This window comes from Acomys minous (genome assembly GCF_964271855.1).
Source record: "Acomys minous genome assembly, chromosome: 10".
NCBI lineage: Eukaryota > Metazoa > Chordata > Mammalia > Rodentia > Muridae > Acomys > Acomys minous.
In genome coordinates this window covers 76,169,196-76,183,989 of record NC_140491.1, presented here as the reverse complement: position 1 = coordinate 76,183,989, position 14,794 = coordinate 76,169,196, and the positions used below count along the sequence as shown (strand labels likewise).

General features: G+C 38.5%; 1 protein-coding gene across 3 annotated transcripts in view; it reads left to right on the top strand.

Moving 5' to 3' along the window:
- Window positions 1–14,794, top strand: part of NR6A1 (nuclear receptor subfamily 6 group A member 1) — a 173,256-nt gene that overhangs the window by 38,317 nt on the left and 120,145 nt on the right. For all 3 annotated transcript variants that reach the window (XM_084797959.1, XM_084797961.1, XM_084797960.1), the window contains exon 3: window positions 9,128–9,172. In XM_084797959.1, the coding sequence (XP_084654085.1) occupies window positions 9,128–9,172 (45 nt within the window). The remainder of the gene's footprint in view (window positions 1–9,127; window positions 9,173–14,794) is intronic.

Below are 14,794 nucleotides of genomic sequence, written 5' to 3'. Positions count from 1 at the left end.
TAAGAATAGTTTTTGCCTTCACATATTAGCGATATACTAGAAATATTTAGAAAGATAATTTACAAACCTTGAATTTAGCAGGTGACATCCAATTCTGTATTCTTCTTTATGTAGTTCATGCCATTTGTTGAGAAAAGCCTTGTTTACATGAGCTTTTTTACTGAGTATGGTGGTTTACAGACTTCCCCCTTACATAAGAATGAACATGATTTTATATATCACTATAGAATTGGAATCACCATGAGGCTGGAGAGATGGCTCAGCTAAGAGCACTGACTGTTCTTCCAGAAGTCCTGAGTTCAATTCCCAGCAACCAAGTTGTTGCTCATGACCATCTAAAATGAGATCTGGTGCCCTCTTCTGGCATGCAGGCTTACATGCAGGCAGAATATTGTATACATAATAAATCTTGGGGGAAAAAAAGAATGGGAGTCACCAAAAATGGCGACCCCCCCCTCTTCGAGACAGTGTTTCTCTGTTTTTTGGTTTTTTTGAGACAGACTGTCTCTGTGTAATGGTCCTGGCTGTCCTGGACTCACTCTGTAGACCAGGCTGGCCTGGAACTCACAGAGATCTGTCTGCCTTTCCTAACTGAGTGCTGGGATTAAAGGTGTGCACCATCACACCCAACTCAAAAATGACTTTAAAAATTGTACTTAGTGTATGTGGGTAGTACTCTCAGTTCCTGCATCATTTTTATGAAGATCGTACTTTAGTTTTGTCTATCTCTTTGAAGAAACATGTAAGGTTATAATTATTATAATGGTGGGGTTAACAAAAGAAAAATTTATGATCTCAGTCTATGTAAAGTGTTGGAGTGTGAGTGTGTACAAACTTAACTGTCAAACTATAGGAAGCTGTAAGACTGAGGTGGCCTGTGCATGCTGTATTAGATTTTGATTATTATTATTATTATATATATATTTTAAAGCCAGGGTCTTTCTTTTTAGCCTAAACTGTCTTGAATTCACTGTAGTCCAGTCTGGCCTCAAACTCAGTGTAATCCTTCCTCCTCCTGCTGAAAGCTGGAATTATAGGAGTGTGCTACCAGGCTGAGCCTGATGATAATGGCGGTGATAGTAATGATTATAGTGATCTTAAGATTTGATGGATGAGCCATCCTTCCAGCCCTTATTTTTATTTTTAATTACATGTATGCACCTGTGTATATCTGCATGTGAGTGTAGGTGGCTATGAAAGCCAGAAGGGGGTGTTGGATCCCTTGGAACAACAAGCGTTATATGTGATTATAGTTACCTCACGTGAGTACTGAGTATTGAACTCAGGTCCTCTGTAAGAGTAGGAAGTGTCTGAGCCATGTTTGCCAGATCCCTCATTTTTTTTATTAAAGATACTGCAATTTCTGTGTATTGTGACTAGAAGCAATAATACTCATCACATGTTATTATTTTTTACACATTAAATTGGGAGTAAAAGAGTTCTCTCTTAATTGTATCTTTGGAATTTAGAGATCCTAATGTCTTCCCACTGCAAATTCTTAGTGAGAAAAGCCTGTGTTTGTTTTGTGGCAGGAACACCTTTGCAGCCAATTTCCAGATGTGCTTTGTAGTGGTTATAGGTAGCCAATTTGGGACAGCAAGCAGAATATATTGGAACTAGTTAAGGGAAGACTTACTTCATCTACCAGATGTTCTTTTAATTACTTTTTCTGTGGTAGAACAGATGGACAGCCATGCTTCAAATATGAGCTGCTGTTCACATTCTGGCTCCTTCCTACAAGTCCTGGGCTTCCTAGAGTCCAATGTTATGGCCCAGGTTCAGGCTAAGTTCATTTCTACGAGAAGTGCCCTATACTGTGCCCATAGCATAAGCTGGGTACAAGGGCGGTCAGAGGTCAAGAGAAGTTCAAAACAGCATAACCTTTCTGTGCTGTGTGCAAATAACCCGTTTGCCCCGCACCCTGAGTTTTCCCTCAGCTACTGTGTTTACCGTGTAGTTGTAAAACTCAAAAGAACAAGGGCTGCCTTGGTACAAGGGAAATAGAGAAGTCATTGTTGCCTAAAACAGGAGAAATAAGTGATTTATTTTGGGGGCCAATTAAGCTATAAAACTGGAAGAGTAAAGGGACCTGTGATTTCAAGACAGAACTTGCTCTGATTTCTGACCTGCAGACAAGAGGCTCCCCAATAAAGGCTGTCAGCTTCCTAGGCTAAATTATTAATTCCTTTCATGCCTCTCAGGGATTGTAAACACCCATAATACAGGGGAACAATTGGTACTGTTCAGTTATGGGGCAGATAGAGGGTCAAAGGGTAAATAGTTGGATTAGCAACAGCTGTTCTTTCTTCCCTAGTCCAACTTTTGTCTCTAACCTACTTCCAAAAAGTTGTTCCTGAGTTTCTCTTCTTGTACTATGATCCTAAAATAATCATGGAGAAAACATCAACAAAAATTGAAAATACCTTTATTCAGTTTTCAAAGTTGAAGTTTCTTTTTGGTTTATGCTTAGTCAGAGGAAAGCAGCTGCTTGCAGTTAGATAGATTAGATTTTTTTTTTTTTTCCGGCATTTTTTTCTTCCCAACTGGTTGAGGTTGCTGGTTTGGTTGAATTAAGAGAAAAACAATAATTTTGTTTCAACTGGTAGTAGAAATTTATGTTTTTCTTTAAAACATTAAATGGAAACACAAGAATCCCTAATTTCTCCACTAAGAAATAAATGTTATTTTTCATTCAGAAGTAGTCCTTCCAGGTTTGTGTTTGAGATCAATCATCTTTTACATTAGTAAGAATCATATTGCATATATATTTTTGTTTCCCATTATCCCTTATATGTTTAGAGCATTGCCCCCAAATTATGAGACATTTGTTTTAATAAATATTTTTAAAAAAGATTTATTTATTATGTATATAGTGTTATGTCTGCATGTAATGACTGCATGCCAGAAGAGGGCACCAGATCTCATTATAGATGGTTGGGAGCCACCATGTGGCTACTGGGAATTGAACTCATGACCTTTGGAAGAACAGCCAGTGCTCTTAACCTCTGCGCCATCTCTCCAGCCCTTAATAAATACTTAAAAAATTTTTTTAATAAATATTTTTTTATTTTTATAAATATTTTTAATAGCAGGATGACATTGAAGGGGAACAACTTTGCATGGTTTATTTAGACATTCTCTTAGGCATTCCGATGGCGTCTACTTTTTCTTACATTATATACCATGCCACAGTGAACATGTTCATAGTTTGTAAGTTCACAAATCAAATGAGCACTTTAGGGTTTTGTTTGTTTGTTTTGTTTTCGCTTTTTTTTTTTTTTTTTTTTTTGGTTTTTCGAGGCAGGGAGACAGGGTTTCTCTTTGTAGCCTTGATTGACCTGGAACTTGCTCTGTAGAACAGGCTGGTCTTGAACTCACAGAGATCCACCTGCCTCTGCCTCCAAGTTCTGGGATTAAAGGCGTGCGACACCACACCTGGCAATATGTCGTAACTTTTGATATTAAGAAGTAGTATAGGGCTGGAGAGATGGCTCAGTGGTTAAAATCACTGTCTGTTCTTCCAGAGGTCCTGAGTTCAATTCCCAGAAACCACATGGTGGCTCACAACCATCTGTGATGGTATCTAGTTCCCTCTTCTGGTATGCATGAAAACAGGGCACTCATATACATTAAAAAATAAGTTAACCTTTGGCCGGGCGTGGTGGCGCACGCCTTTATTCCCAGCACTTGGGAGGCAGAGGCAGGCGGATCGCTGTGAGTTCGAGGCCAGCCTCGTCTACAAAGCAAGTCCAGGATAGCCAAGGCTACACAGAGAAACCCTGTCTCGAAAAAACAAAAAATAAAAATAAAAATAAAAAAATAAATAAATTAACCTGTAAAAGAATAGTATAGGTGCTAGGGATGTATTGGTGATTAAGAGCACTATCTGTTCTTCCACAGGACCCAGGTTCAGTTCCCAGCACCCACATGGCAAGTCACAACCATCTGTAACTCCAGTTCCAGGGCCTGTGATGCCCTTTTCTGACCTTTGCTTGCAGTGTTTGCACATGGTGCCCAGACATACATGTAGACAAGCCTCACAAATATAAAATAAAAATAAACCTTCAAAAGGGGGTTACATAGTACAGATAAATACAAGCATTGTCTGCAGAGAGTCCACTTAAAGTTGAATAGTAGATATCAAGAAAGGAAGATAAATGCTATTAAAATAGTTATTTTTGTCTTACTTTGTTTGTGCCATAGCACATGTGTGGAAATCAGGGGGCAATATTGAGTGTTGGGCCTCTCCGTTCACTTTGTGACAGAATCTCTTCTTGTTCAGTGCTGCATATTGCCCACAAACTTTTGGGGAACTCCTGTCTCTGCCTCCCACCTCTGTAGGAATGGTGGGATTATAGGTGCATGGATTCTGGGGATCTGAACTGAGGTCTCATGTTTGGATGGCAAGAAGATTATTCACCTAGACTTTGTCCCAAATTGATAAATACTATTTATTGGATATCTCTTATATGCCAGAAACTGCGTATATTGAGCAGTTGTATGTAGGAGTATGCCACATAAGATCATTTAAAGCTGGGCATGGTGGCACACACCTTTAATCCCAGCGCTTGGGAGGCAGAGGTAGGCAGATCACTATGAGTTTGAGGCCAGCCTGGTCTACAAAGCAAATCCAGGACAACCAAGGCTACACAGAGAAACTCTGTCTCCCCAAACAAAAACAAACAAACAGACAAACAAACATTTGATAGATCTGACTTTATAGGACTGACTTATTTAATACAGTATTGCTTTTTCTTCTACTTTCCAATATATGCCAAGCTTTAGCTACAGTATAATGGCCACAGCTCTGTTAAGGGTTGCTGGTTTAATAGGAAAGATAGACATAAACTTATGTGGCTTTAACCATATAGTAATAGCTGACATTTTTACAAAGTGTTTCACATAGATTTTTTTCATTAAACACTTATAAAGGCTATTTTAAATATCCCATACTTAGAACTGTGAGGCCTGCTTGAGAAGGCGAAATAACTTACCCTAAAGTATGCCATGAGCCCTTATTTAAGCTGATCTATCCTGTCTGTAGCATCTTTAATTTTGATGTCTCAAATGCTGATCGTGGGCCTGAGGAAATAGCTCAGTGGCAGAGCCTTTGGCTAGAATGAGCAAGGTCCTTGGCTCAGTTCTCATGATCATCTTCATCATCATTATTATTGGAGACATGGTCTTTGTGTAATTCTGCATGGCTTGGAACTGACTTATTGTAGACTAGGCTGCCTGTGAACTCACAGAGATCTGCCTGTTTCTGCCTCCCAAGTGCTATTATTAAAGGTTTCTGCCACTACACATGGCCTAACTTTTTATTTTTATTTTCTTAAAAGAGTTTATGTGTGGTAAGATGGCTCAGGGTGTAGAGGGATTGTTACTCAAGTTTGGTGACCTGAGTTTGATTCCTGGAACGCATGTAAAGGTGAAAGGACAGAACTGATCCTGTAGAGTTGCCGTTTGACTGACCTTGCCACATAAGAGATGGAGGGCCTCCCATCATACATACAACAAGAGATAAAGCTTGCCAGGTGGGTAGTGGCGCACACCTTTAATCCGAGCACTGGGGAGGCAGAGGCAGGTGGATCTCTGGGTTCAAGGCCAGCCTTGTCTACAAAGCAAATCCAGGATAGCCAAGGCTACACAGAGAAACTCTGTCTCCAGAAACCTATGGAGAGGGAGAGAGGAAGCAAGCTTATATATATATTTTTGTGTGTATATCCATGTGTAAGTGTACTTTATATGTATATACAAAGAGTTAAAAACAGTATAATGATTCTTTTTTTTGTCCCTCCCCCCTCCCCCCATTTGAGACAGGGTCTGGAACTGGCCTTGAACTCACAGATCTGCCTGCTTTTGTCTGAATGCTGAGGTTAAAGATATGTAACACCATACCCAGCCCAGCCAATATAATGATTTATAACATATATGATAGAATTTTCTAACATGCAAGAATAAGGATAGGCTATTTTAACGTGTCATTTGATCATTTGAGCATCTTTCGCATTATAGGATATATTTTGGACACAAACTGGAACAATTCACTGGGGAATTAGATAGGCAAACAGATTTCTTTTTTGCTCAATTTCAGGACTATTGTGTTTTTTATCAGACAATTTTTGTTTGTTTGCTTGTTTTTGTTGTTGTTTTTAAAAGATCTATTTATTTATTTATTTATTTTATATATAAAGTGCTCTGCCTGCATGTACACCTGCAGGCCAGAAGAGGGCACCAGATCTCATTATAGATGGTTGTGAGCTACTATGTGGCTGCTGGGAATTGAACTCAGGACCTCTGGAAGAGCAGCCAGTGCTCTTAACCTCTGAGCCATCTCTCCAGCCTTTGTTGTTTTTGGAGACAGGGTTTCTCTATGTAGCACTGGCTGTCCTGGACTTACTCTGTAAACCAGGCTGGCTTCGAACTCACAGAAATCTCCTCCCCCATAGCATTCTCTCAGTGCTCAGGTGGTCTATGGTTTTAGTAGTATCTGTGCTTCTAAAGCTCCATCTCAAATGCAGCATCACATCTAGATCAGGCCTCCTGAACGTGGCCTTTTGCTGGGCAATGTTTTGTGATAGGGTTCTTTGGAACAAGGTGGGGGTGGGATGAGATTGAAAGTTTGGGCAGAACTTCCATTCCCTTGACCTCTGCCCCTATTTCAGAGTTTATACTGACTTGTAGGCATTCTCTGTGGAGCCAAGAATTTAGCACTTGTTTACAATTGATGAAAAGATAGTTGATAGTTGAGTTCAAAGGCAATTGTGGAGTCCTTGCATAGTCATGGCTGTCTGTCACTATCTGGTGGTTGCAGGGAATGCTGGAACACTTAAGTCTGGGGGTTTGAATGGATGACTGAGTAGGAATGTTTTTAAAAACAAAACAAAACAAAAAAAACCCTGAGACTAGGGTATAGCTGTTATTTTTCCCCTCTAGGGAGCAGAATTGTAGCAGTTTGAGATGATCCTATGTCTGTGTCTGTGTGATGAGGGAATATTGGTACATCAGCCAAAGCAAATGTGTGAGGGTCTGAGGACAGCTTTGTGGAGTTGATTTTTTTTCCTTCTGGCTTTAGGTGGGTTCCAGGCCTGTGTGCCCCATGCTTTTACCCACTGAGTCATCTCTCTGGCCCTCATATTTCTTAAAAGATGCTGAAAATGATTGTTTGAATTCAATACTTTGCATCGGAATGCATGAGAACTTGTCACTTTAGTTTTGTTTTTTACTTTGAAGACCAGGCTGGTGTCTAACTCAAAGTGCTTTCCAAGTGCCAGGCTTAACGGAGTTCACTACCACCCAGCAATTTTAACTTTTTGGTTTCTTTGTTTTTTGAGACAGGGTTTCTCTGTGTAGCCCTGGCTGTCCTATCACAGCAATCCTCCTGCCTCTGATTTCAGTGTGCTGGGATTAAAGGCGTGTGCTACCCTGCCCACCTCAATTTTAACATTTTTTAAAGTAAGAGTTTTGCATGATTAAGAGAAATGGAATATATTTAAACAAAAATTTGGTTTTCTTTTCATTTGCCAAGTTTCTAAAACTGTTCTACCAAATCAAACCTTAGCTTCAGCTTCCCACTTAGAGAGCAGGTTCCATATCACATTATATGCACTCATCCCTCCTTTCTCCCACTTTTAATTTTTAATTTTTTTTTCAAGACAGGGTTTTTCTGTGTATCCTTGACTGCCCTGGACTCACTTTGTAGACCAGGCTGGCTTCAAACTCACAGAGATCCACCTTCATCTGCATCCCAAGTGCTGGGATTAAAGGCGTGTACCACCCCACACCCCGGGCTCATTTTGTTATTTGTTTGTTTGTTTGTTTGTTTATTTATTTATTTATAGAAAGGATTTTATGTAGCCAGGGCTGGTCTTGATACCCTGTGTTGTCAGGGCTGGCTTTAATTCAAGATTTTCTTGCCTTAGCCTCCTAAGTGCTAGAATGCATGTGTTTGTCACCATGCCAGACCAAAATTCTCTTACCTTGTAATTGCTCTAAGGAAGGGACACTCTAAAAGCCTAGAATAGAGGCGGGGTGGTGGTGGTGCATGCCTTTAATCCCAGCACTCAGGGAGACAGAGGCAGGCAGGTGGATCTCTGTGAATTCCAAGACAGCCAAGGCTACACAGAGAAACCCTGTAGGGGTGGGGGTGACAAAAAAAAAAAAGAAGCTTAGAGTAGATCAGTGAGATGGCTGAGCCAGATAAATGACTTGCTGCCAAGGCTGGCCATCTCTATTCAGTGCCTGTAACCCAAATGGTGGAAGGAGAGAATCAATTCGCACAGGTTGTCATTTGACTTACACATGTACACCCTAAAACATGAGCATACATACATGAATGTGCATGTACAAGCACACACAAAGGTAAAGCTTAGAATGTTTTGAAGTGTTTACTTGCAGCCCACTTCATTCATTGATCAAACCTTCAGAATTGGTTTCCTTTTTTGTGTCAGGAGGCTTGAGCCCAGTACTGGCAACAGTCAATAGAGGTTGCCTTGGTGGCACTGCACGTCTTTAATTTGAGCAGAGGGGTAATGATCTCTGTGATTTCAAGCCCAGCTAGGGCCATATAGTAAGGTCTCAAAGAAAGAAGAAAGAAAAGAATAAATGGAACATCCAGCGGTTTTTAATATAAGCTGAGTTGTACTGGCAGTTACAGGGTTAACTGCTGGAAGTGACCCTATATGGAATTCTTGACATAGCACAAAATACATGGAAGGCAGAGTCATGAGAATCAGTAGTTCAAGATCATCTTGGGTTGCACAATAATACAGGCCAGCCTGATTACATGAGACAGTGTTAGAAAAAAAGAATGCACAAGTGAAAGCTTGCATGCTGACATCTGTGGACGCCTGTGAACCCTGAGGTCTTCATCTATAAAACTGGAATGATCCCTGCTCAGAGTCATTGTAATAAAACAAGTAATGCAGCATACGTGAGTTACCCAGTGTTTACCCACTAGTTATTCCTGCATCTTTCTCCGTGGCTAAAATAATGAGAGTAAGATTTTTAACTTGTTTGTTAATATTTAACAAACATTATTGTACTAGCTCAAATTAAGTATTACCTTGTTTACTTTCCCAGCAGCTCTGTGAAGTTAATCTGAGCTCTAGTTCTTTCTCCTTTGCAGATGGAGAGACTGACAGTGTAACACTTGGCCAAGGCCACACACCTGGTAAGTGGTGGAGCTGCTCTATGTGACCCCAAAGTCCCTGCTTTTTATGTTTTTAAAATTGAAATATGAACATTTCATACAAGGAAATGCTCCTATCTGAAATGTAAGTTAAAGCAGTTTTCACAAGTGTGTTAACCATTGTAATCCATCTTTAAAATTCTCTTATACTTTTTTCCCCTTTTGGTCCACTACTCAATCCCTAAAACCGAGTAACCTCTTATTCCTTGTTTTAAAATCTTACATGAATAGCTTAATACAACATTTGCTTTTTTGTGCCTTTTTAGCCAACATTTGATATAATCCATGATGTCAGTGTTAATGGTTCATTTCTTTCCCCCTCCCTTTTTTTACTGTATATATAAATATAAATATGTTTAGTGTGAGGGAGTGCATGTGCCAGGGTGCACATATGGAGGTCAGAGGATGACTGTGGGAGTAGCCTCTCTCCTTCCACCATGTGCATCCCAGGATCTGCACTCAGGTTGTTAGGCTTGGTATCAAGGGCCTTTATCTACTGAGCCATCTGACTGGTCCAGTAGTTCATTTCTTTTTATTGCTGAGTAGTAGTCCTCTGACAGTATCTCAGATAATATAATATATCTGTTAGCACCTGGGCTGTTTTTACCTTATTACAGATAAACCAACTATAAGATTTCTTATATAAAAATTTGAATATATTCACATTTATTGATCTGTAAGGCATATTAGGAATTGGTGGTTTATATAAAGGTAAATATTCATTAAACTTTTTATAGAATCGCCAGTTTTCTAAGAGATTTTTACATTTTATAGTTCTAGTACCATGTGAATTCAGTTTCAGATGTTTGTAAGTAATTGATATTGTCAGCTTTCCTTTTTATAACTCTAGTGAGCAGAGTGGGATGTTGTTAATCTGCATTTCTCCAGAGGCCAGTTATGTTGGTAACTATATAATACACTTACTGGCTGTATATCATCTTTTTAAATGGTTCATGTTTTGACCAGAACATTAAGTTCATTGTCTACTTTTTGTATTGACATTTTTATATTCTGGGCTTATCATATGATATATGTGGTATGAATATTCTCTCCTAGTCTTTGGTTTTTGTTTTCATTTTTAACATGTTTTATGATGAATGCTTATGATGTCTACAACTTGTAATTTGTTATGAGGTCTTTTTTTTTTTTTTTGAATCTTTGTTATTGATTCTTACATCTTCACTAGGAAATCTAACCAATTCCACTTTCTTTTAGAAACTATGATTTTAGGATTACATTCATGTCCATAATTTTGTCATGTTTTTAAAAGTAGGATTCAAAGTATTTTTTTCATATGGAAATTGTTTCTTCTAGTGTTACTTATTGAAGTCTCAATGAATATTTTGAGGTTTTTCTTAACAAAGGAAAGTGTGAATCTGTGGGGTTTTGTACCTTCTTCCATTCATCTTTTTGAATCTTTTCACAAAACCCACAGTGTCTTGTTTGTTTGTTTTGGTTTTCCAGACAAAGTTTCTCTGTTACGCCTTGGCTGTCCTGGACTCGCTTTGTAGTCCAGACTGGCCTCAAACTCAGAGGTCCGCCTGCCTTTGCCTACCTGAGTGCTGGTATTAAAGGCGTGCGCCATCACTGCCTGATGTGCCAGTGTCTTAGAACTAGGGGGCACCTCCATTCTTCTTTTTCAAAGTTATTTTGGATTTCTCTCTCTCTCTCCCTCCCTCAAAAAAAAAAAAGTTCATGTAAAGTTTAGAACCAACTTATTTAAAGAAAAACACAAATATTACTGAGATTTTTATTGAATTGCACGGATCCTATCAGAAGAATTGTCTTCTTTGCAGTGCTGTGTAAACTCAGGCTCTTGGACCTGTAGGGCACAGTGTTCTCTCACTGAGTTCTGTCCCTGGCTCAAATTGTTACCCTAACAAAAGCAGTCTTCTAATCCTTCCATTTAGTTTGTCTTTCCACTTAACGCACTATATTTATTTTTTCTTATTAACGTTTTAAAAGTATTAACGTTGATACATTGCTGTTAAAAATTATTCCTCTTTTGCTTTTTAATGCTATTATGAACCAGACTGATTTTAAGGTTTATTTGCCGTATTGTTTGTTGTCTGATTGTTGTATAGAAATTCAATTGAGTTTGTATTGGATTTGTTTAATAGTTCTGCTAGTCACTTAAAAAAAAATCTGTTGGGACTTTTGTGTGCACAACTGTGAATAAAGACAGCTTTGTTTTCCTTTTTGATGTTTATGGTGTTTGTTTTTCTTACCAGACTTGCTAAGATTTCCAGTATAATGGTAGATAGAAAAGACAATCATACTCTTGTCTTGTTCTTAATCTTAGGTGGAAAGAATCAAATTTCCATTATCAAATATGATGTTAATTCTATAGATTTTTTTTTTTTGGGTTATCATCTTAAATACTTTTTTCGATTGTGTGTGCATGAACATGCACTTAAGTTCAGCCCAGCCTGGCCTTGAGCTCATGATCGTACTGCTTCTGCTTCTTTAGCTCTGGGATTACTGGCATGGACTACCATGACTGGCTCTCCCGTGTGTGCGAGCGCGCGTGAGTGTGTGTATACACACGTGCATGTACACGTGCCACTGTGTACATGTGGAGTTCAGCAGCCAACTTCTAATGTCAGTCTTCATTCTCATTGTCAGCCTTGTTTGAAACAGGGGCTCGTTATTTTGCCAGTACATATGTCAGACTAGGTAGCCTGCGTGCTTTTGGAAACTGTCCCCTTTGGCCTCCCATTTCCCTGTAGTGGCAATCAGGAATGTGCTACAGAGAATATTTGAATGCAGGTCCTCAAATTATGAGACAATTGCTTTTACTCACTGAGCCATCTTTGCAGGGCCTAGCTCTCATTTTAGTTTTTAAATTTGTTATAGAAAACAGGTGCCATTTAGTTCTAGTACTTTCAAGCATTCAAGTCAGTAGTATTGACTGCAATCACATCAGTGTATAGTGTTACCAGTGTTCATCTATTGAACTCATTTATATTTAGCACTGAAATTCAGAATTTATTATTATCACCATCATCATCATCATCATCATCATCATCAGGTTTTTTGAGACAGAGTTTCTCTGTGTAGGTTTTGCTGTCCTGGGCTTACTTTGTAGACCAGGCTGGCCTCAAACTCACAGTGATCCACCTGCCTTTGCCTCCCTGAATGCTGGGATTATAGGCATGCACCATCACGCCCAGCCTAATTCAGAATATATTAATAGTAACTTCCTGTATCTTCTAGGACCTGTCAATATACAAAGGGAACAGAATGGCTATATATGTGAGGACACTTTCCAGGGCATCTTACTCTTTTGGTCTATATGCCGTATCTGAGTACCACAATGTGTTTGATTACTATAGTTTTTAAATAAGTTCTTTCTGTATCTATGAACTTTACCCCATATAGATAACCCTATCAGTGGAAGCATATTTGTTCTTTTATGACTTAGCAAATAATACTCTCATTGTTGTATGATGTATTAGAATTCACTTACTCTTTAGGCTGGATAATATTATATGTATATTCCATATTTTATTTATTTATTCACCAGTTAGTAGACACTTGGTAACTTTGAGCTATTGTGAATAATCTTGGTGGGAACATGGGTATACAAAAGTGTATCTCTGAGTTTCTAGTTTAAATTCTTTCTGGGTCTGTACTCGGAAGTGCAATTGCTGAACCATGTGGTAATTATGTTTTTTTATTTTCAAGTAACTGCTGTTTTCTTATTTTATATAAATTTTTATTTTTTATATTATATCCCCCCCCCCACTAAGTCCTCTCATCTACTACCTCTTTGTTTCAAATTCATGGCCTCTTTTGCTTTATTGTTATGTATGTATGCTGTATTGTTTTCAGTACCAGAATGACCATTTTATATTTTTACTAACGTGGAAGAATTCCAATTTTTCTATATCCTTATTACCCCTGTATTTTCTATTTTTATTTCTATTTTCCCTAATCTTTAGTGATATTAACATCTTTTCCTGTGCTTATTGGCCATTTCTTCATTGGAGAAATTATCAGTTAACCTGTCTAAAAACTATCAGCCATAACCATACAACCTAAATTTGTCTACTCTCTTTAAACTTGGAGTTGCACAAAGTCACAGGATACGAGTATGTAAACAAACTCTTTGTGGAATGTAAGGTGAGTGGCCTTGTAGTCTGCTTCCCAACAGAGTTGCAGTCCTGCTGGAGACCTTCAGAGCAATCTTTATGATTCACATTTCAGTTCATCTGAGCCCTCCTGCCTGGGAGACTTGACTTTCTGTGTTTCTACTAACATCCCTGTCTTTTGAGCTCCTGCCAGAATCATGGTCTAGTTAGCTTCTTCAGATTATTGCATGCTCCTCTGGGAAGCCAGTTCCAAAGGCTTAGGAATCATATGGTTAGAAATGACCCTCTAGTTGTCCTTTCTAACAACTTTTTGTGTTAGTTCTACTTTTTGTTACCCTAGCAACAGAGTAAGGAGGATTGAGTTAGCTTATTATTACTTTACTGTAGCTAGGGAACAAAGAGCCAATACCTCGCTTATGAGTATTCGTTTTTTTCTCTGTTACTCCATCTGAGCCCCCAGCCCCTTTCTCTCTGTACAAATCAGTATTTTGTGCGGTTACAAATTACCTAGCTGATAGGTACTGATTCTGAAGACCAGAATGGAGGAGGAGGTGATGCCTTGGCTTATTATTCCTATGTAGTCCACTAGGTGGCAGGAGGCTCTAACTGAAGAATGAAGAGAAACAACACAGTGTGGCTTGAACCTGGAAAACAGTGTTTTCTGAAAAGTAATGCAGCTGGCTTTCAAAATTTGAGAGCTTACATCTCTAGCTTGTTGTAAGAGAATATATGAGTACTAACTAAAAATACACAATGTTTTTGTTGTTGTTTTTCTTGTCTTTTAGACATCAACTTCCTGGCTTATTTTTTAGTGAACTTAGTTGTAGTGGCCCACTTGGAGGAAATTTATAGCTTGCATGACTTTTCTAATTTTCTGTAACAGCAAGCACTACAAAAGAAGACAAAATAATGAAACCAACCTACATAGTCTGAATAAATGAAACAAACCCATACCTAGTTTGACCAAGGAAAACAAGAGGAATAAGTAACTGTCCTGATAAACTTTATTCTAAACAACTTAGACAACTTAGCTGAGACAGAGAAGCTCCTAGAAAGATAAAATTATCAAAACTGAGAAAGAAAATACACAGATATATCTCTAATGAGAAGCGTTAATTAAAATATATTTCATACAAAATGAAGCTGAGATGGAGATAGGCGGCTGCACTGATGGTCAGGTGTTTTTAGAGGTAGCAATATTATCTTTCACATTCATTTAGAAAGTAGAAAAGAGGATGCTTTTTAATTCATTATACGAACACAACATTGTCTCTACCAGAGTCAAACAGATACAAGAAACCCTTGACCTTTTTTTCTTAACATTGGCACAAGAAAACTTAACAAATGTGAGCAATTAGTTTGACCAGTAGTCACAAATGAATATCTATGACATATACTTTGACTTCTTGGGATTTATTTCAGGAATGCAAATAACACAAGATTTAATTTACCAAGTAACCTTAGGTGTTTTCCTTTTTAACTTTTCTTCACACATATGTTTGTGGGGAGG